Source organism: Rhinopithecus roxellana, chromosome 1, assembly GCF_007565055.1.
Source record: "Rhinopithecus roxellana isolate Shanxi Qingling chromosome 1, ASM756505v1, whole genome shotgun sequence".
Classification (NCBI taxonomy): domain Eukaryota; kingdom Metazoa; phylum Chordata; class Mammalia; order Primates; family Cercopithecidae; genus Rhinopithecus; species Rhinopithecus roxellana.
Window position 1 is genome coordinate 28,811,621 of NC_044549.1, and position 24,701 is coordinate 28,836,321.

Sequence of the window (24,701 nt, forward strand, 5' to 3'; positions counted from 1 at the left end):
CATACTGTGGCATGACTGATATAAAGAACACTTTGTTGTTGTTGTTGTTATTTTGCTTTTTTTTTTTTTTTTTTTTTTTTTTTTTGAGACAGATTCTCGCTCTGTCACCCAGGCTGGAGTGCAGTGGCACAACTTCACCATGTTGGCCAGACTGGGCTCAAACTCCTGACCTCAGGCAATCTGCCCACGTCAGCCTCCCAAAGTGCTAGGATTACAGGTATGAGGCACCATGCCCAGCCACAGAACACTTTTAAACCATTGAACTAGATAGAGGGGCTATAAAACTCTCATATTTCATTCTTTTTTTTTTTTTGAGACAGAGTCTTGCTCCGTCACCCAGGCTGGAGTACAGTGGCGCAATCTTAGCTCACTGCAACCGCTGTATTCTGGGTTCAAGCAATACTTGTGCTACAGCCTCCTGAGTAGCTGGGATTACAGGTGCGTGCCACCAAGCCCAGCTAATTTTTGTACTTTTAGTCGAGACAGGGTTTTGCCATATTGGCCAGGCTGGTATCGAACTCCCGACCTCAAGTGATCTGCCCACCTTGGACTCCTAAAGTGCTGGGATTTCAGGCATGAGTGACTTCACCTGGTCTATTTCATTCTTTATATGCAGAAAAACTCTAAATCTAGGGTTGGTGGTTCTGAGCAGTAAGCATTTATGTATTTAAGAATATTATGGAATCTTCTGGTTTCTCCAATCCTGTCCACTTACATTTATTAGGATGTCCTGGGCATCTCATGCATTAGCAGTGCCGTTGACTGAACAACACGGGTTTCAACTGCCCTGGTCCACTTATACATGGATTTTCTTTTGCCTCTGCTATTCCCGCAAAACCAACCCCCTCCTCTTCCTCTTCTGCCTCCTCAACATGAAAATGATGAGAATGAAGACCTTGATGATTGATCCACTTCCACTTAATGAATAATAACTATATTTTCTCTTTGTTGTAATTTTCCCCATTCTCTTTTTCAATCTTACTTCATTGTAAGAACTCAATATATAATACATATTATATGCAGAATATGTGCTAACTGACTGTTAATGTTATTGGCAAGGCTTTCGGCCATCAGTGGGGTATTTGTAGTTAAGTTATTGAGGATCAAAAGTTATACTTGGATTTTCAACTGCATGAGGGGTTGGTGCCCCTAATCTCCACATTGTTCCAGGGTCAAATATGATTTCCCAGCCCCTGTGTCTCTGGTTTCTGACCTGCTACTCACCTGTTTCCAACTTGTTCCTGACTTGGCTTTATAGTCTCCTACTTTATATCCCCCTTTATTCCTTGAACCAGGCCTTTGACTTTGGGATCCCTTCAAGAATGCTTGGCTCCTTCCGTCCTGGCTACACATACACATTGTTAGGAGAGATAAGCACCCTAGCAGGCTCTAGATGCAGCTGCTGTCCTAGTTTCTCTTGTGGGTGGATTTGGGACAGCAGGGATTCAAACCATAACGTGGTTGTTCCTCATCCTTTTTTACCTATTAAGCACTGGATTTCTTCAAGGCATAGTGCTAGGGAAGCCTATTTACTAACTCTGTATGCTCTCTGAAAGAAGAAAAATCCACATTTATTGAGTAGTTAATTGAGTGGTTACTAAATACTGAGAACTATGCTAAAAGTTTTAAATACAACAAGCCATTTTAATACTCCCAACAGCGTTATAAGGTAGGGAATAGTTTTAAATCTATGGGAAATTTGGAGTATTTGAGTAATTTCTTCATGGTTGCACAGCTAGGAAGTAGCAGAGCTGGGCTGCAAACTGAGGTGGCTTCATTCCAGGACTCCTGCTCCTAACCACTACCTTATATTGGCATTGGTTTCTATGGAAATCTTTAAGTTATCTCATCCACACTTTTGAGTGCAGTTGCCATCAAAGCATTGACGACTCCCAAACTTCAGTTGCCTACTCAACATCTCCATTTGAATGTCTCAAAAACACTTCAAACTAACCACTTTGAAAAGGGAACTCAGGTACCCCAACCCCTTCAAACCCGATCTTCTTATGTGTTTCCTTCCTCAGTGAAGGAAATCATCTTACATTAGTGGTACGAGCCAGATACCTCGGTGTCATCACTGGCTCATCACTCTCCTTCAATTCTGTACCCAATCCATTATTAAGTCCAGTGATTAACACCTCTGAAATACATTTCAAAGCAGTCCTCTTCTCTCTGTCTTCACAGCAACCACCTTTGTCCAAGCCACATTATCTTTCATCCAATCTAGTGAATAATGCTGTGCTAGTTAGGGTTCTTCAGAGAAACAGAAACAATAGGCTATATAGACAGTCCTTGACTTTGGGTGGTTCAATTTAAGATTTTTTGGCCTTACAATGGCGTGAACCTGTCTCAGTTTTGACATAATGCAGTACACTATTCAATAAATGACATGAGATATTCAACACCTTATTATAAAACAAGCTTTCTGTTTGTTGTAGTCTACAGCCTCAACTGTAGGCTAATGTAAATGTTCTGAGCATGTTTAAGGTAGCCTGTGCTAGGCTATGATGTTTGAGAGGCTATGTGTATCAAATGCATTTTCAACTTATAATATTTTCAATTTACAAAGGTTTATGAGAACATGACCTCATCATAAGCTGAGGAGCCTCTCTATATATAGATGTATAACAAGAGATTTTATGAGGGATTGGCTCATGTGATTGTGGAGGCTAAGTCCCACAGTCTGAAATCTGCAAGCTAGAGGCCCAAGTCAACCAGTGGCTCAAAGACCTGAGAACCAGGTCAATGGTTTAAGTCCCAGTCTGAATCTGAAGGCCCAATAACTGGGAGCACCAATTTATGAGGGCAGGAAAAGATGGATGTTACAACTCAAGCAGAGACACTGAATTTGTTTTTTCTAAAGGGGATCTCAAAAAATTAGATGATGCCCACCTATGTTAGTGAGGTGATCTTATTTACTCAGTCTACCCACTTAAATGATCTTTTCTTTTGGAAATGCCCTCAAAGATACACCAAGAAATAATGTTTTCCCAGCTATCTGGACAGCTTTTAACTGAGACAAAGTGACACATAAAATTAACCATCACAATCCCTGGCTGGTCTCCTCCTATACAGCCTTGTTCCTCTTCATTTGCTCTTTACACTTAGTCTAAGTGATCTTTTCAAGATGCAAATCTGACTATATCAACTCCTGCTTCAACTCTTCAATGGTTCTCATTGTTCTTAGAGAATCTGCTTAGCATGAGACCTTGCAAAGTTTGGCCTCTGCCTGGAGCTCCAAAACCATCCAAATCTGTTCTCCCTTACTCTGCGCTCAGGCACAGCTGCCTTCTGTCATTTGGATCTCTTCAAACCACTGCAGAACCTTTGCACATGCTATTGCCCCCACTGTTTGAAAGGTTCTCTAACCCTGAGTCGGGTTAACTTTCACTCATTCTTCAGTTTTTAGATCATCTATCAATTCTTTATGGACATCTTTCTGGCCCCCTCGCAGACTGGGTTAGGTTTTCCCGTCATATACCCTCACAACACCATGAACCTCACTGTCATAAAACTTAGTACAGTTCATAATTATGCTTTTATTTATGTGATTATACAATGGCTGTCTTCTTCAATGGAATATAAACCCCATATGGGCAGGGACCAGGTCAATGTCAGCTAAGCATTATATACCCTGTAGGCGTTGGATAAATATTCATTGAGTGAATTACTTTAAAAACACAACAAAGTTAATTTAATTTAATTTTTTTGAGACAGGGTGTCACTCTGTCACCCGCACTCAAGTGCAGTGGCATGATCATAGCTCACTGCAACCTCAAACTCCTGGGCTCAAGCAACCCTTCCACCCCCACCTGCCGAATAGCTGGAACTACAGGCATGCCCTGCCATGCCAGGCTAATTTTTTAAAAATTTATTTTTTGTAGCTACAGGGTCTCACTATGTTGCTCAGGCTGGACTCAAACTCCTGGCCTCAAGCGATCTACCTGCCTCAACCTCCCAAAGTGCTGGGATTACAGGAGCGAGTCACTGAGCCTGACAGTTAATTTTAAATATAAGAGATTAAAGGGTAAACACTAAATCTATGGTGAATGATAGATCGTATATTAAATTTTAAGTCAGTTAAAGTGTTTCTCCATTCTATTGTGAACTTCTTAACATGCTCTGAATATCTCATTGTATAATCCTTTTAATTTTCTCAGTGGCATGTGACAGAAGGACGTGATCTGGTCTTTTCTATCCCTGGGTCCTGAGACTTGTCCCCACTCTGATCTGTGGAGGGAGAGCGCGCTGCTCCAGGACAGTGGCTGGCTGCCTGCTTTCCATCATACTCAGGACACTTCCCTGCATCTCCTCCTTCTGGTGTTCCCAGCTTCCTGCCTTGATGTCAGAACTGCTTGCTTGGGGCAACTCCTCAAACTCTTCTTTCTGTTTTTTTTGTTTTTTATTTTTAATTTTATGTTCCTATAGGTTCAGCAGATGTCGGGAATTGGGGATTGGTGGGGGTAAAGGGATGGTGGTGGTAATACCGATGGCTGGGCTAATTCCTGGGTCCTGGCAGTAGGAGAATTTGTGAAGATCTGACCTGAAATCCAAACTGTCTAGAAGAAGGGACAGGGAATTTGGGATTGCATGGAAGAATGAGATGCTGGTACAAATCACAATTTTCAGTGTGTTTTGGGAGAAATGATTAAGTGGCAAGTCTACCAACTCTCATCCTCTGAGACTAGCCCAGAAACCTGCATCTTAATATGCAGCCCAAGTAATTCTGAGGCATTTGGTCCGTGTATTGCAGTTTGAAAAATTACTGGCATAGAGATACCTTTGGCTGGCCATGGTGGCTCACACTGGTAATCCCAGCATTCTGGGAGGCTGAGGCAGGTGGATCGCTTGAGCCCAGGAGTTTGAGACCAGCCTGGACAACATGGTGAAACCTTGTCTGTATGAGAAATACAAAAAATTTAGCCAGGTATGGTGGTGTGCACCTGTAGTCCCAGCTACTCGCCACAGCACTCCAGCCTGGTTGACAGAGTGACACCTTGTCTCAAAAAAAGAAAAAAAAAAGAGAGAGAGATATGTTTTATTCAAAACAACATTAACCCTTATTCTTAAAACAAAAAAGCCCTACTGTATTCTCATTTCTAATGACTTACTTGGAACAACATACACAGATGCCATCATATGGGCTGATCCACAGGTCCCTTCCATTATAGTATCATTATAGTACAGTAATGGGTATCGTTGTATTTTTGTGCTAAGAAGCATACAGGAGCAATTACCTGCTTTTCTTTGTGAGTCTCAGGAACACCTGTAGACTAACACCTGGTGTTTTCTGTAACAGGTGTATGCTAGAGCTAGCAATGGTAAAAGAATCATATGGTGTTAGCCTACATTATAATTTGCAGCCTGTCTCTCCTGCCAAGTGGGTCAGTTGAGATGGAGACCACAATTTGAGCAGATGTATATTAATAATTAAGGGAAGCATCACAATTTAACAGTATAAGAATATGGAAGGAATAGGAAAGGCAATTTTCAACAGTTCAGGAAATTAATTTTCTTCCTTTCCCTCCATAAGTTTTCATCCTCTGCTCTACTTATCCACAAAGCTTTAGCTCCTCCCAAAGACTTTCTGAAGGAGATGAAAATAAGAAAGTTGTTTGAACAAAGGAAAACAGTTGCATAAATGATGGAGACACATCAGAGTTGGAAGGACCTCAGATAATCTGGTTCAAGCTCTCCATTATATGACGAGGAAATGAAGGCCCAGGGATATTACGTGACTGAGCTAGGAGATAGGCAACAGTATCTTTTATTCTGTTTGGAACCCAAAGCAGGACTGGAGTCCAGGTGTCAGATGTGCTTCATTATTCTTTCCACAGTACCACAACACATTAACTCAAAGAGCACTAGGTAAGGGAAATTGTCGGTGATATTCTCTCTATTACGATGGAAGTTGTATAACAACAGACACCTTGCCTATCTGGTTCACGACTGCATTTAAAATAGTGCTATGCACACTTTTAGTGCTTGATAAGTGTTAAGAAGGCCTGTGCAGCTTCCACTTTCGTGGTTCTAAGAAACTTGAACTGCTTGTAAGTTCTCTCTCTGATGGAGAGTCCATGTAATGACCACATGGAGAGGTGCACTGAGCTGAATAGTATCCCTCCAAAATTCATGCTCACTCAGAACCTATGAATAGGACCTTATTTGAAAACAGAGTCTTTACTGATATAATCAAGTTAAAATGAAATCATGCCGGTTTAGATAAAACCTAAATCTAGTGGCTGGTGTCCTTATGAGCAGGCTATCTGAAGACGCAGACACACAGAGAGAAGGCCATGTGATGACACAACAGAGATTGGAGTAATATAGCTGCAAGCCAAGGGCATCAAGGATTGTCAACAACCACCTAAAAAGAGGCAAGTGGAGATTCTTCCCTAGAACCTTCAGAAGTAGCATGACCCTTCTGATACCTTGGCTTTAGACTCCTAGCCCCCAGAACTATGAGAGAACAAATGTCTGTTGTTTTAAGTCACCCAGTCTGTGGCATTTTGCTATGGCAACCCTAGGAAACTAATCCAAGAGAAGAAGGGATGAAGACTAGCTATCCCAGCATTCTGGTTAACCTTTCAGGTGACTCTAGCGCCAGCTGCTGTCTGACTACAACCATATGTGAGACCTCATAGAGACAAACTGAACTCTCAAGGACTGAGGGAATTCCGGTATGCAGAACGTTCAAGGGGGCCTCAGACACATGAGTGTGCTGGCATGAGACATCTTAGACATTCCAGCCCGGAGAGCCCCCAGATGATTGCAGTCACAGCTATCATCATGTGAAATAGAAGAACCACCCCGCTGAGTCCAGCCAACTCACCAATTGCGATGACAAATATTGTGAGAAATAATTAAAAAGTTGTTTTGATCACTATATTTCACAGTTGTTTATCACACAGCAATAGATCACCAAGGCATTTGAGCTCTCCAGAAGCAGGCTCTGAGATAAGGAAGTGATTTGTTAGGACCTGTCCTCAGGGAAAACCAGAAGCATCGTGGAGTATCGGGACAATAAAGTGAAGCAAACCAAGTAAGTGTGTTATCAAGCAAAGTTCTAGGGAGGGTAAGTTTGATTTAATCCTGCAGGGAGTTTTGGAGATAGTGTAAGTCAAAACTCAGCACTACCCAATCAGGGTCAAAGGCACTAGAGTACCTAAGCTCCTTTAACTGCCAGTCATTGGTTAAGGGCTGTGTCCAGGATACAAAAACTTGCAATCACTTTAGAGAAGTGTATCCGTGGGGAACAGTCCCCATGGCCCACTCACTGGGGGAGTAGACACAGGGACATTTGGCAGCCTAAGGGAAGTCTTCCAACAAGGAGACACAGGTGTCAGTCTTTGGGAGTGAAGGCACACCCAGAGGCAGTCTGTGTGACAACGGTAAGCTTGGGTGACCAATTTATTCTGGTTTCCCTAGGACTGTCCGTGTTTAAAACGGAAAGTTCTGCATCCTGGAAATTCCCTCAGTCCTGAGCAAACTGAACAGTTGGCCACTCTAGAAATGGATCCCAGGGGTCACAGGGAGAGCCTGATAATATATTCTACAGCCAATGAATGAATATCTCCAAACTAGAGTAAGTGGGGACCACAGGATCCTCTAGAGGCGGGTCTGTAGGAGGCCAAGGATGTGGGAGGTTAACAAGCAGGCAAGAACTCTTTTAATGATAAGAACCTGTGATCTATGACAGGGATAAGCAGTTTCACACCGTGTCAAACACTGCAGCAGAGCTAAGGATGATCTGAGTGGGAAAATGTCTTTTAGTTTGGCAATTAGAGGCATGGGTGAGAGAAGAGGCACATTGGTGCTACTAGGAGCTGGGCTGGAATAGGAAGCTCAAACAATGGACACATGGACACAGCATCATCCTCAGACGAGGATATAAAGGGAACCAGAGCTAGGCTGAAAACTGGGGCTAGAGGAAGGATGGGGGATAGGAAGAGGTGAGTTTATTGTTAGGATTTTGAAACAATTTTCTGTGCTTCAAAACTATCATTTTCGGATGTTTTCTGAGAGAAAGGAGTTCATGGATAAAAATGTAAGTAAAAGGCAGTCCTGGGGTAGTGAGGCTGGTGGGTTTGTAGAAGGAAGAAATGGAGTCCTAGTCACCCCAATTACAAACAAAGATGGTTTCATTTACATTAAGGTTTATGTAACTAACAGGATGGAAATTAAGAATTTGTTAGCAGGAATCAGAACTCTTTTGTGAGAGAAGACAAAGGTAACAGGGAGATTTCATTAAGGTTTATAGGTGTATTAGTCAGAGTTCTCTTAAAGGGACAGAACTAATAGGATATATTTATATATATATCCTATTGTATATATAACATATATTATATATATTTCGTATCCCTGGCACAGCCCCTTGTATATCTGTATGTAAAGGGGAGTTTATTAAGTATTAACTTACACCTTACATGACCACAAGGTCCTGCAATAGGCTGTTTGCAAGCTGAGGAGAAAGGCGAGCCAGTCTGAGTCCCAAAACTGAAGATGTTCGAGGGCAGGAAGCATCCAGCACAGGAGAAAGATGTGGGCTGGGAGTCTAGGCCAATCTAACCTCTTCACGTTTTCCTGCCTGCTTTATATTTGCTGGTGGCTGATTAGACGGTGCCCACCCAATTAAGGGTGTATCTGCCTTCCCCAGCCCAGTGACTCAAACGTTAACTTCTTTTGGTCAACATCCTCACAGACACACCTAGGATTAATACTTTGTGTCCCTCAATCCAATCAAATTGACACTCAGTATTAATCATCACAATAGGTTAATAGATGGTTCAAGGACAACAAACACAAATTTGTTCATTTAACCTCAGAATATTAGATGAAAGGGGTGTTTTGAAATTAAGAAAGAAATTTCTACAAGAGAATCAAAAGGAATACCATTTTGTTTAAATTCCACAAGCAAATAGATGGAAAAGGCTATGCTAACAAGCCCTGACACTTAAGGTAAACTGATAAACAGGGTCAAGACAGGTTTGGATAAATTAATGAGTGCAGATCAGTACCAGATTAACAAAGAAAGGTGCTTAATCTTTACCTGTTAATGAGAACACGTGGACATAGGGAAGGGAACATCACACACTGGGGCCTGTGGTGGGTGGGGGAGCTAGGGGAGGGATAGCATTAGGAGAAATACCTAATGTAGATGACGGGTTGATGGGTGTAGCAAACCACCATGGCACAGGTATACCTACGTAACAAACTGCACGTTCTGCACATGTATCCCAGAACTTAAAGTATACTTAAAAAATTAAAAAATTTACCTGTTAATTTTTTCATTTGTATTTTATTTAGTTTAAATATTTAAGAAACATAAAAGTCTAGGCAGTGGCAACTTGCTGTCTCACATTTGTCCCGTATCTGCACAGCCTCTGCCTCCCCAAATAGAAATTACTCATATGGGTTTCTTGTGTATTGTTTCAAAGATTTTTAAGCATGTATATAAAAGCAAATAGAATAACCTTTTTGAAGGCAGGACCTTAGATCTATTTTCTCCACTGTGATATCCCCGGTAGTTAGAATGGTTCCTGAGACACAGAAGGTATTCAGTAAATATATGTCAAATGGTTAAAAATATTTAACCCCGGCCGGGCGCGGTGGCTCAAGCCTGTAATCCCAGCACTTTGGGAGGCCGAGACGGGCGGATCACGAGGTCAGGAGATCGAGACCATCCTGGCTAACATGGTGAAACACCGTCTCTACTAAAAATACAAAAACTAGCCGGGCGAGGTGGCGGGCGCCTGTAGTCCCAGCTACTCGGGAGGCTGAGGCAGGAGAATGGCGTGAACCCGGGAGGCGGAGCTTGCAGTGAGCTGAGATCTGGCCATTGCACTCCAGTCCGGGCGACAGAGCGAGACTCCGCCTCAAAAAAAAAAAAAAAAAAAAAAAAAAAAATATATATATATATATATATATATATATATATATATATATATATTTAACCCCACAATTTTAAACAATTAGTATCATCTGATATAGTTTGGATGTGTGTCCCTGCCTGAATCTCATATTCAAATGTAACCCTCAATGTTGGAGGTAGAGAAGGTGGGAGGTGATTGGATCATGGGGGTGGATCTCTAATGAATGGTTTAGCAGCATCCTCCTTGGTACTGTCCTCCTGAGAGTGAGATCTAGTCATTTAAAACTGTGTATCACCCCTCTGCCCCCCTTGCTCCTGCTTTTGTTGTGTGATGCACCCGCTCTCCTTTTGCCTTCTGCCATAACTGGAGGTTTTCTTAGGCCTCCTCAGAAGCAGATGCCGCTATGCTTCCTGTACAGCCTGCAGAACCATGAGCCTCTTTTCTTTATAAATTACCCAGTCTCAGGTATTTCTTTCTTTTTTTTTTTTCGATCTCTGCTCACTGCAAGCTCTGCTGCTTCCCGGGTTAACGCCATTCTCCTGCCTCAGCCTCCCTAGAAGCTGGGACTACAGGCGCCCGCCACCACACCCAGCTAATTTTTTTTTGTATTTTCAGTAGAGACAGGGTTTCACTGTGTTCACCAGGATGGTCTCGATCTCCTGACCTCGTGATCTGCCTGCCTCGGCCTCCCAAAGTGCTGGGATTACAGGCATGAGCCATCGCGCCCGGCCTCGGGTATTTCTTTGTAGCAATGTTAGAATAGACTAGTACAGCATCCTATACACACTTGAGTGTGTGCATCTTGCTTTATTTACTTACCATTATATCCTTGAGATTGTTCTTTTTTTTTTTTTTTTTTTTTTTTTTTTTTTTTTTTTTTTTTTTGAGACGGAGTCTCACTCTGCCGCCCAGGCTGGAGTACAGTGGCCAGATCTCAGCTCACTGCAAGCTCCGCCTCCCGGCTTTACGCCATTCTCCTGCCTCAGCCTCCCGAGTAGCTGGGACTACAGGCGTCCGCCACCTCACCCGGCTAGTTTTTTGTATTTTTTGGTAGAGACGGGGTTTCACCGGGTTAGCCAGGATGGTCTCGATCTCCTGACCTCGTGATCCGCCCGTCTCGGCCTCCCAAAGTGCTGGGATTACAGGCGTGAGCCACGGTGCCCGGCCTGAGATTGTTCTTTATTGATACACAATTTTATTTATTCTTTTTTTTTTTAAAGCTGAGTTATAGTCCATTGTATATATACCACAACATATTCAACCAATCCGTTATTCAGGGCTGCTTAGTCCATTCCCAGGTGTTTTTTTTTTTTTTTTTTTTTTTTTTTTTGCTATTACAAACATCACTGCAATGAATTTTCTTGTATGATTTTTGTATCTGTAGGATAAAGTTTTCAGAAGTGCAACACTAGTTTTTAGGAAGACATGCCATCCCACAAATGTCTCAGATAATGGTGACAGAATTCTTGATCAAATGGACCAGTTGATCAAGTGGACCACAACATAGGCATGACACTGCCTATGTTCTTTCAGTGGTTATTGGGATTGCTAATGCCAGGTGGTTTTGGCCCGCTTTTTAAAAAATGCGGAGAGATTTTGCAGAATGAGAAATAGTGACAAGCAATGGAAGCAGTGAAATTGACACATGTATGCTCACGGTGATGCTGAATGATCAGAGCAGAATCAAATCTAAAATCCCAGTTCTTGTGTGGCCATGGCTCGGATCTCTAAGCTGGCTGTTTTAACTGTGAGGTTTAGGTTTTAGTTGCCGTAGTATACTAATACATATCTGTGTTTTAGATATTTTTCTAAGAACATTTGAGTACCCAGGCCTATGCATAATGGCTTCTTTGCCAGTCTCCCTTTATCATGGCCTTTCATTTTCATCATAGCCTTAGGGCTTTGATCTTATTACTTTTGGTCAGACTCTGATACTGGGGACATCAGGCTGAAATGACAGCACCCCACGTGGTTTATCTCAGCGTTGTTCCTTATGGGGGAAGGCAAAGCTGAATCAGACATGGGTGATGGTGCTAAAAGCAGTCTCTGATTCCTGAACCCAGACACACAGGGTTCTGCGTCTTCTCACTGCCTATTTCCATCTGAAACGTGAAGATAATGATACATGCCCCACACCCTTTGAGGTTGTGGTGGTGAATATTAATGAGATAAGCTTCAAAATGCAGTTTGAGCCTTCAGGTCTGAGGTCCTTGATAAAAATTGGGTTATAGAATTAGTGAGATAAAGGAGCACATTCAAACCATGACCATTTTTCATTAAAGACTACCTTGACAACTGTTTTAAGCCTTTAACTCCAATACAATACCTAGGAACTTTCACTACAGTGCAAATGTATTTGTAATACTCTGCTTTATCTTCTTATGTACTAACTGCCAAAGACAGTGGGTAGTTTATCCATTTAGCAGGTATGTTTTAAATGTTCACCTAATTCTGATGGAGTCGTTGGTCTCAGAGAGAGCCTTGGGCTGCCAGCAAGGAAGTCTGCTTTTCTCTGGCTCCACCTCAACCATCTGAATGGCCTTGAGCACTTCAGCTGAGCCTCAGTTTCCTTTTCAGTACATCAGGGAAATCATAACTTCTGCCCCACGTATCTTTGGGGATGAATGGGAAATTTCAATGAGAATGGATGTACAAGGTTGCTCAGTAGAATAAGGTCCATTGGGGAGTTATGCATGATATAAATGATGAATTGATGGGTGCTGACGAGTTGATGGGTGCAGCACACCAACATGGCACAAATATACATATGTAACAAACCTGCACGTTATGCACATGTACCCTAGAACTTAAAGTATAATAAAAAAATGAAAAAAAAATTAATATTACTATGAACATCTACACAGGTTACTTTTCAAGTTGAAAAGAGAACTGAGATGTTGGGAAACAGGCCAGTAAACTCTAGGTAAAGCCTTCCTATCAACTGAACCACAGGCCAGTAACAAATCTAAATTTTCTACTGTGACATAGCAAAATCATGTAGGCCTAATATATATGCATAAAACATGTATAAAAGATATACGTAAAATATGCACATATGGGTATAAAATATAGGGATAATAGTTCAGTAATAACAACAACAACAAAAATCTTTTCAGCCAGTGCACACTGAACTGGCCTCTGTGGGGACTGGCTTTCTGTGCCCTGGAAGAGTTAGGACATGTCAAAGGGGCCCAGTGTCAAACCCAGAGCCCTGCCAGCATGCATTGCATCCTTGGGGGTAGTCCCATGGCCTTTGGATGGTCTTGGGAGCCTAGTACAGAGTTTTATTATGAGAGCTCTAGGGACTCGATGAGAGGAAAACCACCTGTTGATCTTTTATTTTTCCCACTGAAAGTGGATGGCAACATGGAAGCTGGTGATGCTGGTAGCTATGGTGATGATTAGAGTCCAGTGGGCAGTGAGAATTCTCTAGATTCCACTTAAATGCCACCTGGGCAAAGTTGATAATGCAGAAGAGTAAAGCAGGTGAGATAAGGATTCTTATAATCCAGGGTCATTATATTTAGTATTCAGAACTGCTACTGATGGTCTCATTTCAGGAAGACAGCAGGGAGTGGTGAGGACTGAGGTTCAATGGAGAACAGTGGTCTGCTTGATCTGATTGTCACAGGTGGGAATGCAGGCTTTGCATTGTGGCATCTTTTGTTTCTTAGGATATCTGCAATCTGGATTTTTATGTGAAAGTCTCTTTTATGAATGTTGGTGTGTGTATACACATACCCATACCTTTACAACCACAGATCATGACATGAGGCAAACTGGAGTGGTCTCCTTGGGGAACCTTGGGTCCTCTGGTGGTGGAGGGGAGAGGGTGGTACCAGGCCAGGAGTGGAAGATGCGATTTTAGCTTAGCACTGCAGCAACATGATCCTGAGTTCCCACTTCCCCTGCTCTCCTGGAGCTCAGCCCAACCTCCGGGGTGGAAGCAGAGAGGCTTCTGGGCCAAGAGGTAAAAATGTGTCACCTTCCTAGGGACTGGCAGCTGAGAAACGCTGCTTTAGAACTGTTTTAGGTTTCCCATTTGGTGTGTCCAATATCACGGGTCCTCTTGGCCATAGGGAGTTAACATGTGGATAATGGAATTATGCTTTGGATGCCATGTGAGTTTCTAAGATAAACTGTATAAGCTGTATTACAGGAAAGGTGGGTCCATGAAGCGGAACTAATGGTGACTCCAGTAATCATAAACACCAGCTACTTCTAATATGGGGGAGGGTAACAGGCCAGTGATTCCCACCTTTGCACTTGTAAAATGCACTGCCGGGGTATAATAGCTAAGCAACAGACATCTTCCACATGATTCTGGGGAACTGGCTTGCTCCAGAATTGGAGGGATAAGCAGCATTAAATGATTCATTATCTTGCTTCTTTCCACTTCCTGGAATGTCCCAAATGGTAAGCAATGGGCAGGAAAGTGTTGGCCAGGGCACAGACAACAACTATGAATTTGGAGAAGGCACTTCTGCTCAGCTGATTATTTCAATTTTCTCACCCATAAAAGGGTATAGCCAAAGAGCACCTTTTCAATACACTGTGAAAGCTGATTTGAAAACCAAAGGCTTGATTCTTTTTTTTTTCTTCTCACTGTTAAGCCTGTATGTAGAAATCAGTTGCACCCAGTTTAATCAGACTTGTTTCTGTTTTGATGATAAGATCAAAGGACTAATAAATGAAGGCATGTAACCCCCGGGAAGGGGAGAGTGGGCAGTGATGCTGGGGTGGTGAGAATTAATACACATTTGAACACCAAATAGGTGCAGTTACCTACTTTATTCCATTGATTTCTCACAACTTCCCCACGAGGGAGGCATCATTACCTTCTTTTTCCAGAGAGGGCAGTTTTCTTTTTGAAAGTGTGTTCCAATTACAAATCAAAACTAAAAATAAATGAGATACACGGGAAATGAGGGAAGAAGAGAGAGAAAATGTTGGAAGCTACATTCTTCCCCATTGCCTTCTCTGATGAATCTTCCTTAGTTTGCTTCCTCTGATCAGTCCTTAAGGGGAAGCATTTCCAAGTCTTGGTCCTTTTCTCAGCCTCTATTGCTGACCGATCTTACCCACTCTGGGATTGAAGCATAGCTTCCAGGTAGATGATTTCCATTTCTAGCTCTGATTCCACTCCAAGTGCCAGAACCATGCCAGCCTGGCCCCCTCCTGGAAGGCTACCTGAACACATAAATGAGAAGGCTTAACTGCTCATGGCCAACCAGTGTGTGTCAGGCAAGTCCCTCTGGCCTCTTCAGAATCCCAGTAAGTTTAAGACTAAATAGCGTCTGCTGAAACTAAAATGTCATGAATATGACTGAAGGGGGCGTCTCGGGATCAGCACACCTTTTGGAAAGCTTGTGGGCTGCTGAATGGTTTCTGAGAGCCACATAGAGTTTTCCGATGTCTCAGACTTCTTGGATCCCTTCCAAAAGTAGGGGAATCTCACTCAGTATCCTTACCTACTTGCTATTTCCCTACCAGCCTCAGGCGCTAGAAAGACCATATCTTTCTCTCATTCTCTAGGACCTGGCATTACTCAAAGTTTAGTATTCAGTATGATACCAATACCAACTCTTCTGCCCTGATCCCTGACTTGCTTGCCCCAGATTGAAACTCTAGGACTGCCACTTTCTCATTCCTAACTGGACGAAATCATGGCATCCTTGGACAGACTTGGTATTTGCACTACTGGCCTTCTCTGAAGGAATGGAAGCTTGGCCTATTGCTTCATATTTCATTACAGTGTCTAGTCCGGTTGCCCCACCATTGCTTATTATAAGATATTCCCCTACCAAATGTTCTCTGATGCTATTTGCAACTGACTCATTGAGCATATCCACATGGACATCTCCAATATGCTTCATATTCAACAAAATTCAAATCTAGTAGGCTCTCCCTCTTGACCCCGAATCAGAAACTTTTTCTGTTTGCATTATGTAAGAAGGGTCAATGACAGTAGGCATAGAATAGTGTAGCAGTCACCCATAGCTTCCAAAACTTCTTTGCTCTTTTTCCACTGATACCGCTCTGAAAAGTCATGACTGGAGTCCTCTCTCCCACCCTTCACCAGATCCCTCTGCCCTTTTCTTGTGGGAGAAGTTTCTAGCTTTGCTACTGACTAGGTGACTTTGGTCAAGTTTTTTTCTTCAAGCTATTGATTTAATACACATATAAAGTTCCTTGCAAAATAGTAGCTGCTCAATAAAGGGTATTTACAATTTAAAAAATTTTACATAGCCAGCTTGACTTACTATTGTCCTCATGTATCATGTATCATTACATTTCTCAGATTGAAGGTTTTATGGCATAATGGATTCATATAAAGTCCACTATTATATGGCCTTGGGCATGTTACTTATCTTCTCTGGATCTCAGTTTTATATCAGTAGAATGGAAATAATACCTCCCTCAACTTAGGATGCTCAGCACAGGGCCTGACACACAGAGTGATAATAATGGTCATCGATACTATCTCGGTGCCTTTGCTCATGTTAGTTCCTCTTCCTGCTGCTTCTCCTCTTTGCAATTTTGAAAAATTCTAAAAGACTTGGCTCAACATATTTTCTCAACTGTGCTCCACTGTGCATAGTTTTGTTATCACATTTTATTGTTTTATGCCTATTTGCATTGCCCACTTTTCCTGCTTGACTCCTTAGCCTAGCATTCAAAACCCTCCACTTTATGCTTCTTTCTCCCAGTGTTCTTCTAATTCTTCCCCTCCATCACCTGAGCCCTTGATGCCCTTCCAGACCTCAGGACTTTGTGTCTTTTTCTCTGCCCAGAATGGCCCTTCCCGTTTTTCTTTGCTACCAGGATCTTACTCATCCTTCAAGAACCAACTCTATTAATTCTTACTTTCCTCCATGTTAGAATTCCTTCTTCACTCCCATTTCAATGATAGTGTGTTTATATCTCTATTATTAAACTCACCACTATAACATTTTAATTATGTACACAAACATTTCCCATTAGACTATGAGTGTGCGGAGGGAGGGATTGTGCCTTGTTCATTTTTGTTTCCCTCAATACCCATTACTGTGTTCAAAATATAGTGGGTAGCCATCAAATGTTTGTTGGATTTGCATGACATAGATGTACTATGTTACATCTGCCTAAACCAAGAGGCCAGAAATGTGATTAAAAGTGATGCTTCTGGGTCCACAGCCCTCTCTGTAATGGTTGTAGGCCACTGAATGTTTTCCAAGTTCCAAATGAAAAGATGGTCTAAAATGTATCATAATCTGTCTGAAATAAAATATCTAGTCACAGCTGGGCGCAGTGGCACAAACCTATAATCCCAGAACTTTGGGAGACTGAGGCAGGCTGATTACCTGAGGTCAGGAGTTCGAGACCAGCTGGCAAGGTGGTGAAAACCCATCTCTAGTAAAAATACAAAAAAAATTAGCCGGGTGTGGTGGCGTGGGCCTGTAATCCCAGCTACTTGGGAGGCTGAGGCACGAGAATTGCTTGAACCCAGGAGGCGGAGGTTGCAGTGAGCCAAGATCATGCCATTGCACTCCAGACAAGAGCAACACTCTGTCTCAAAATAAATAAATAAATAGTCACAAACATAAGTACAGGCTAACACTTCATGACTAATGAAGTTTAGGAAGCATAAGAGAAATTGGGTCATATGTAAGGTAAATAGGTCAGTAAAACAAAGAAAAAACTAGTAAACTCTGGCTATGATATCTAGTCCCTGGGTATTATGTAGAATCCTTATTGAAATTTATGGTTGTGGAAAACTGGCCAGTTTCATTTTCAGCATGGTCGGGTCAGGGACGTTTCCTCTTATCAATAGGAAGCTGCTATACAATTAAATGGATCAATGATGCAGTGAGCTGAATTAGTTTTTTTTATGGTAATATAATGGGACTAGTTGTGCATTCTACATTATTTCAGTTGTACAAACATGATATTTGAATCTATCTTACAGGACAATGCTTGGGCTGCTTTAGCATATTGATTTGAGGAGCAGTAAAAGGAACTGGTGATAGGAAGGCAGTAAAGTAATATCAATAAAATTGTGCAGGGGATGCACATTTGACACACTGAATAGCTTTATGTAGACTTAATGATTTTTGAGAATAATTTACAAATCTGCTCTAATTCAATTAGTACTATAATCATCTACCTTAAAATATGGTGGGGTATTCTCTTATGTATTTACTGCATTTAGTTCTGGTCTATGGAACATTATGACACTTGTTATCAGTGGCACGCTGGTAAACTGGCTCTATGTTTTGTTTTGCTTTTTAAAACCCTGATTTCTAGTGTTTTCCTACTTCCATGGTATAAATATAGTATTCTCATAAGGGGCTGGTTTTAAGATACCAACAGTTTAACATCCAGCTTTCAAAGTTTCTGAATAGAAACTTGAACAGTTTGCTTTTTGGAGATGGTTAAGAGTGGCCTCCAGCACACCACTGAAGGCTATTGTAAATAAGATAGTCTGCTAACAATTTAAAATCCCGAAAGTTTAGGACTAAAAGCATTCAGAATATTCTAGTCCTACCCCTACCTTTGTAGGAAAAAAAGATTAAACTGAAGAATAGTGATGTCCTAAAAGTCATGCAGAAAGTTAGCTTGTGATATAAGAAATAGATATTTGGTCTTTGTTCCAGGTTTCTGGTACAAAACTCCTAAAACCCTTGTAATTTCCTGAGTGACAGGGATTAAAGGAGCATCAGTTGTCATTCATAATAAGCCTCTTTCAAGCATACGTGAGTTTAGGCTGATGAGGTAGCTCTTGGAGGATAGTGAGTTGAAGAACCATGTGATTAGACAGTAGGAACTTCTACACCACCCTCTGACCTCTGGGGAGAGGAGAGGGCCTGGAGATTGAGTTCAATCATCAAAGGCCAATAATTTCATCAATCATCCCTATGTCATGGATCCTCCATAAAAACTAAAGGACTTCAGAGAGCTTTCAGGATGGTGAACACATGGAGGTGCTGGGACAGTGGCATGGAAACTCCATATTCCTTCTAATACCTTCCCCCATGTCCCTCTCATCTGGCTGTTCATTTGTATCATATAAACTGTCAAACATAGGTAAAGTGTTTTCCTGAGTTCTATCAGCTGTTATAGCAAATGCTCAAACCTGAGGAGGTGGTCATGGGAATCCCCAGCTTACAGCCAGTTGTTCAGAAGTGTAGGAGCCCTTGACTTGTGATTGGTATCTAAAGTGTCTTGCGGGGTTGAGCTCTTAATCAGTCGGGTCTGTGCTAACACTGGATGCTTAGTATCAGAAATGAATTGTTGGACACTCAGTTGGTATTCAAAGAGCTGGAGAATTAGTTGTTGGTGTGAAAAAAAACCTCACACATTTGGCGTCAGAAGTGCTGTGAGTACAAAAAAAGTGTCTTTTTTTTTTTTTTTTTTTTTTTTTTCTGTTTACTAGCAAATTTGGGATTGGAATCAAGGTGTCTGGATTCCCAGTGTATTCTATACACAAATCTTCACATAGGGAGGATAAAAGTCACTGGACATGAATGAAAACATGACTGTATAATCTTGACTTGAAATATGGATGGGACAAGGTGGGTGACAGCTGTGGTCATGAAGTTCTCACAGGGCTGCTCCAAACTACACTGAAAACCATTTAGGAAACCATGCAATTGGTTACCCTGCTCTTTGGTTTTCTGATTTAAGTGATAGTTTTTAATATCAATATGTCCTAAAGTCCAGTGTGTATTAAGTCATCTAGGGTATTTATTAAAAATCTGCCAAGGCAGGGCTAATGTTAAGGCAATCCACAGGCCACACTGAGAATCCCTAGTTTAGATCCTCTTTAAAGACCCCTTCTGAGCTAAGATGCTTTGTTTACACAGAGCCAGGGAAAAATTCTAGATAGGTGGCTCCCTAAAGTGGTTTTTAAGTAAGCTGCATCAAAGGCACATGAGAAGCTTTTTAAAATTTCTGACCCCACCCCCCTCATTTCTACCCAAGCCGATGAAATAAAAATTGAGGGGAAGGGAGCTGAGAAATTGTATATGAGGGACTTGAGCATATATGCATTTCAGTATCCTCCGGGGGTCCTGGAACCAATCTTCCAAGGATACTGAGAGGTGATCGTATATATTTGTAAAAAATAATGGGACATTTGCTGACTGTAGATTCACAGCGTAGATAGGAAATTGTGAAGAAAATGAAACAATTCTCAAATTTCCTTGATTACACAAACTTTTGTTTTTGCGTAAAACTCATGGGAAGTGCTGACCTAGATAAATTAGAGGGCAGTAGAAAAATACTTCCTTAGAATTGTCAAAAAATTGTTCTACTTGGCCAGCAAACCAATGACTATAAAATTATTAAAGTTGTGTTCAATGTACCACAGAATTTTATTGAAAGTGAAATCCTATTTCAATAAGTTGATTAGCTATTTGATTCAGGGACAGACTGACTTCCATATAGAGCATATAATCTTTAAGAACTATCATTTTTTCAACTATTATTTTGAAATAATTTCAGATTTATAGAAAAGTTTTTAAAAGTACAGTTGAGTTCAGTATTTCCTGCTCCCACATTCCCAAAATGTTAGCAATTTCCCACATTTTTTCACTATCCTTCTCTCTGTATATGTATGAATACACAAACACACATACCTTTTTTTTCCTGAGCTATTTGAGAGTAAGCTGGTGACAGGGTGCCTCTTTAGAATCAAATAGATGTGTGCATTGTTAAAAGTATATTCTTTTATGTACAGCATAAATATCAAGAAATTAACATTAATACTATTATCCAATCCACAGGCTGTCTTCAAAATTTTCCTGTTCCACCAATAATTTCCTTTATACCAGGGGTCCCCAACTCCTGAGGCCATGCACCAGTCCCAGTCCCAGTCCCTGGCCTGTTAGGAAATGGACCTCACAGCAGGAGGTGAGCAGCGGGCCAGCCAGCAATGCCGCCTGAGCTCTTCCTCCTGTCAGATCAGCAGCATTAGATGATTAGATTCTCATAGGACTGGGAACCGTATTGGGAACTGCACACGCGAGGAATCCAGCTTGTGTGCTCCTTCTGAGAATCTGACTAATGCCTGGCGATCTAAGGTGGAACAGTTTCAGCCCGGAATCATCCCCGTCCCCTTGCCCCTGGTCAGTGGAAAAACAGTCTTGCATGAAGAAGTTGGGGATGACTGCTTTATTATATATATATGTGTGTGTGTGTGCACATATATATGCTATATGTTACATATATACACATACACACATACACAGACACATTGAAAATATTCATATGTATATATTTTTTCCTTTCCTGGCCCAGGGTCCAATCTGGAATCTCCTCTTGCATCTAGCTGTCTTATCTCTTTAGTCTCCTTTGCTCCGGAACTGTTCCTTAGTATTTGTTTTTCATGACATTTTTTGAGGAATATAGGCTATTTTGTACAAATCCCTCAGTTTGGATTCATCTGATGTTTCATGAGTAGATTCAAGTTATGCATTTTCAGCAGGAACCATGTAAGTGTGTGCTCTTCTCAGCAGGCCTTTGGTCTCTATTTGTCCCATTACTAGTGATGTTAACTACTATCACCTAAAGTGGTATCTACCAGGTTTCTATACTATGAACAACTTTTTCCTTGTAAAGTGTCTTACATAATTCAAGACTATGTAAATATCCTGTTTCTATCAAACTTTCACCTACTAATTTTAGCATCCATTGATGAGTCTTGCCCTAAACAATTACTACCATGGTAGATGCCATGTGGTTATTTTCTAAATCCAGCATTCCTTTTACATGAGCAGGAAGACCTTCCTCACCTCTCCATTTATTCATTCATTCATTTATATCTGTGTGGACTCGTGGTTTCTTATTCCATGTGTTACTCTTCATTACTATGATGATTGACTTTGATACTCAAATTGTCCCAGATTGGCCGATGGTAAACCCTCAATCTGCTGTGTCTTTAGATATTTCCCATCATTATTTGAGTACTTCCTTTCTGGCAGAGCAAGTATTTTAGACTCACCTTGTGCTTTTCCTGTTGCAGCCCAGGAATCAGAAATCTAAGACTTCCTTTTTTTTTTTTTAAAGAAGAGAATTTAGATATCAAGATCTGAGTGTCCACAGTTGTAGTTGGGCTGTCACTGCTACTAAGCTCTCTCAGAGGATAGAACTAGGAAATGTGTGTGTGTGTGTGTGTGTGTGTGTGTGTGTGTGTGTGTGCGTGCCTGTATTTCTACATTTTAAATATTTCTATATTTCTATTAATCTATACATACTTTAAAAAACCCATGAATTCATACTGATGCTTCTAATTCTAATCCAATACCATAGGAAAAGAACTCATTGTTTTTAATCACTCTCTTGAAACTATACCAAGCATGCAGGCTTAATGTCATTAAACTCTTCATGCTATAGAATAGGAGCTAGAAGGTATCCTGGATCCACATAGTGCCAGTCATCTACTCATGCATTTACTACATTTACTAACTTAATACATTTACTAGACACTTTCTATGTGCTGGGCACCTGGCAAGGAATATGGAAATAAAAGATTTTGTACTATCCTAAAGTAGCTCAATTCATTAGGTAGGACAGAAGAAAATAACAATATAGTATAACAGGCTCTTTATTCAAGGTATGCACAGTGTTCTATAGGAAGAGAGGAGGAGCCTAGAGGCCAACCTGAGTTAACTGAAACATTTCAGAGAAGGAGGTAAAAATAGGAGGCTTATACTACTCATTGGAAGAATTTTTAGATTTTTACATGTTTGCATAAATAAAGGGTGTACTTTGCTTCTGATAGAAATGCATTTTAAGGAAAGTTCTGATTATCTAAAAGTGTTCTCTGCAATGACTGAATTCATCAAAAAAACTGCTTAGCCATGACAACAGTCATGCAAATAAATTCCCAGGACCAAAGGTTATGTTTCAGTTTTTGTACTAGACTCCTCCCAAAGACCATAACGGAAAAGAGCAACTTCAGATTTTTAAAAATGCTTATTTTCCCATGGTGGGTTTTCTGCCTTCTTCTTTTTTTTTTTTTTTTTCCTTAACAAATTAAATAAACTGGCTTATTTGTCATTGTATTGATGGTCACCCTCTTGCGTAGTTTATATACACTAACTTTCTCCTATCTAAACTTATCTTAAACTAAAGAGAGGTCTAGTAAGGAAAGGGAAAGATCCGTGTATGTGAGCATGTTGCAGGATACATCTAGAAAGTAAAAGCTAAGACAAGAATAACAATATTCAGTGGAGAAAAGTATTAGGGTAAAAAATAACTTTTTAAAATTATTTCTGTTGTCCTAAACATAAAGCAGTCTTATCGAATTTTACTACCACTGTTTTTGAAAATTATTTTAAAAAAATAATGCAGGCTGTCTCCTGCTTTGCGTTCCCCTGGCCAGTTTTCCCCAGTGCTGTCTGGCACTCTAATGCTGCTTTTTTCACCAATTTAGAAATCCTAGTCTAGAAAGTTGCTCAGGAAGATGCATAAGTAAAGATCATCAGTACTAGAGGCTGATCTTCACGCAACCTGTCGTCGTTCCTTCTTCTACAAAATGGTTCCCTAGTATAGCTGATACCACAGAAAAAATCAGAAATTGAGACATGCATATGCACCTTCTCTTCATTCTAAGACCAGAGTCAAACAAAACTGACTTATCATCATTCATTTATCCTTCTATTTAGTGGCCTTAGATCCTAGAAGATAGATTCCCTATAAAATCATTTTAGCCATGAAATATTCATAAGAAATAAACTTCAAATGTTAATGAGGATACTGAAGTTTTTTTTTAACCTAAAAAAAGTGGCAATTTTAGGTAGCCATAAAGCTGAGGCAAAGGTAGTTTGGGTTCTTGGAAAGAATCCTGCCTACCCATCTTTAGTGGCCTCTGGGCACAAAGCACTTATGACCACTGCAGAGGTGGAACGATGCAAAGGACTGTGTCAGCAGTCCATGTTGTGACAGCAGCAGCATCTACAGAAAACATAGGTCATATACCTTGGCTTACACAAGGAATGCTAAGAAAAATAAGCCACCAGGTGGGAGCTTTAACACAGGTAATGATTAGTAAAAGCTCCTTAGAAAGTGAGAATTTGTAATTACTTTATTAAACATTACATTCAGTGTAAAGGCTTTAACCATCATAATCACCATGATATAATATGTGAGTATGTACATGTAAAAAAAAACCTATTGAACATAAAATTATGTTTTGAAATCTATGCAACATGAAATATAGTCTGATATAAAAAACCCAACTAATCAGAAACATGAAAACCAGTACGTTTTAATAAAAGCCTGTTGCTGGTTCTGGAATAACTGTGGCATGCATGTTCCTAGTCAGGTTGGACTTCTCCTTCAGCTTTGATTGGAGTAGTGTGTGTTCCACAATGCCAATTCTAATGTCCATCTCTACAGTTTCTTGCTTCAGTTTTGTTAAGCTCTGTTTAATCTTCACCAAAGGAGCTGCAGAATGAAAATAACATGAAATGAAAATGTTCATTTGGAGTATCAGTGTATTACAGAATTGTATGACATTTTCCTCACTTTGTCTTAAGTCAAAAATAGGGTTAAAAACATAGCCAAAAACTTACTGACATTCACACAGTTTTGCTGTGGCATTTTAAGCACCTGAGATTTTTTAGGATGAAAAATGATGTAGTATTTGATGTACTGAGACTAAACTTTCTTCCTTTTCTAGGGGAAGAGCTGCTAAACAGGTGTTTAAGGATGTGTTCAAGATGATTTTATGAGCTAGTATATTTGTCTGTAGGAAAAGGAAATACAAAGGGGGAAAAGGGGAAGAGAGAATTATCTTTGAGATGTAGATAACAGGCCCACTTAAAACATATTGCAAAAAAAAAA

At 40.7% G+C, this 24,701-nt stretch overlaps 2 protein-coding genes across 10 annotated transcripts in view; one reads left to right on the plus strand and one right to left on the minus strand.

Annotated features, from left to right (window-relative positions):
- HHLA2 (HERV-H LTR-associating 2) overlaps positions 1–24,701 on the plus strand; it is a 254,259-nt gene that overhangs the window by 13,728 nt on the left and 215,830 nt on the right. For 2 of the 9 annotated variants that reach the window (XR_004060027.1, XR_004060024.1), the window contains one exon: positions 725–1,492. The exons of 3 other annotated variants lie outside the window; for them this stretch is intronic. The gene's annotated coding sequence lies outside the window, so the exon portion shown is untranslated. 4 more of the 9 variants (XR_004060026.1, XR_004060030.1, XR_004060033.1 and 1 more) reach the window with 4 other exon arrangements.
- IFT57 (intraflagellar transport 57) overlaps positions 22,443–24,701 on the minus strand; it is a 70,170-nt gene continuing 67,911 nt past the window's right edge. The window contains exon 11 of the mRNA XM_010386609.2: positions 22,443–24,302. Within this exon, the coding sequence (XP_010384911.1) occupies positions 24,124–24,302 (179 nt within the window). The 3' untranslated portion in view covers positions 22,443–24,123. The remainder of the gene's footprint in view (positions 24,303–24,701) is intronic.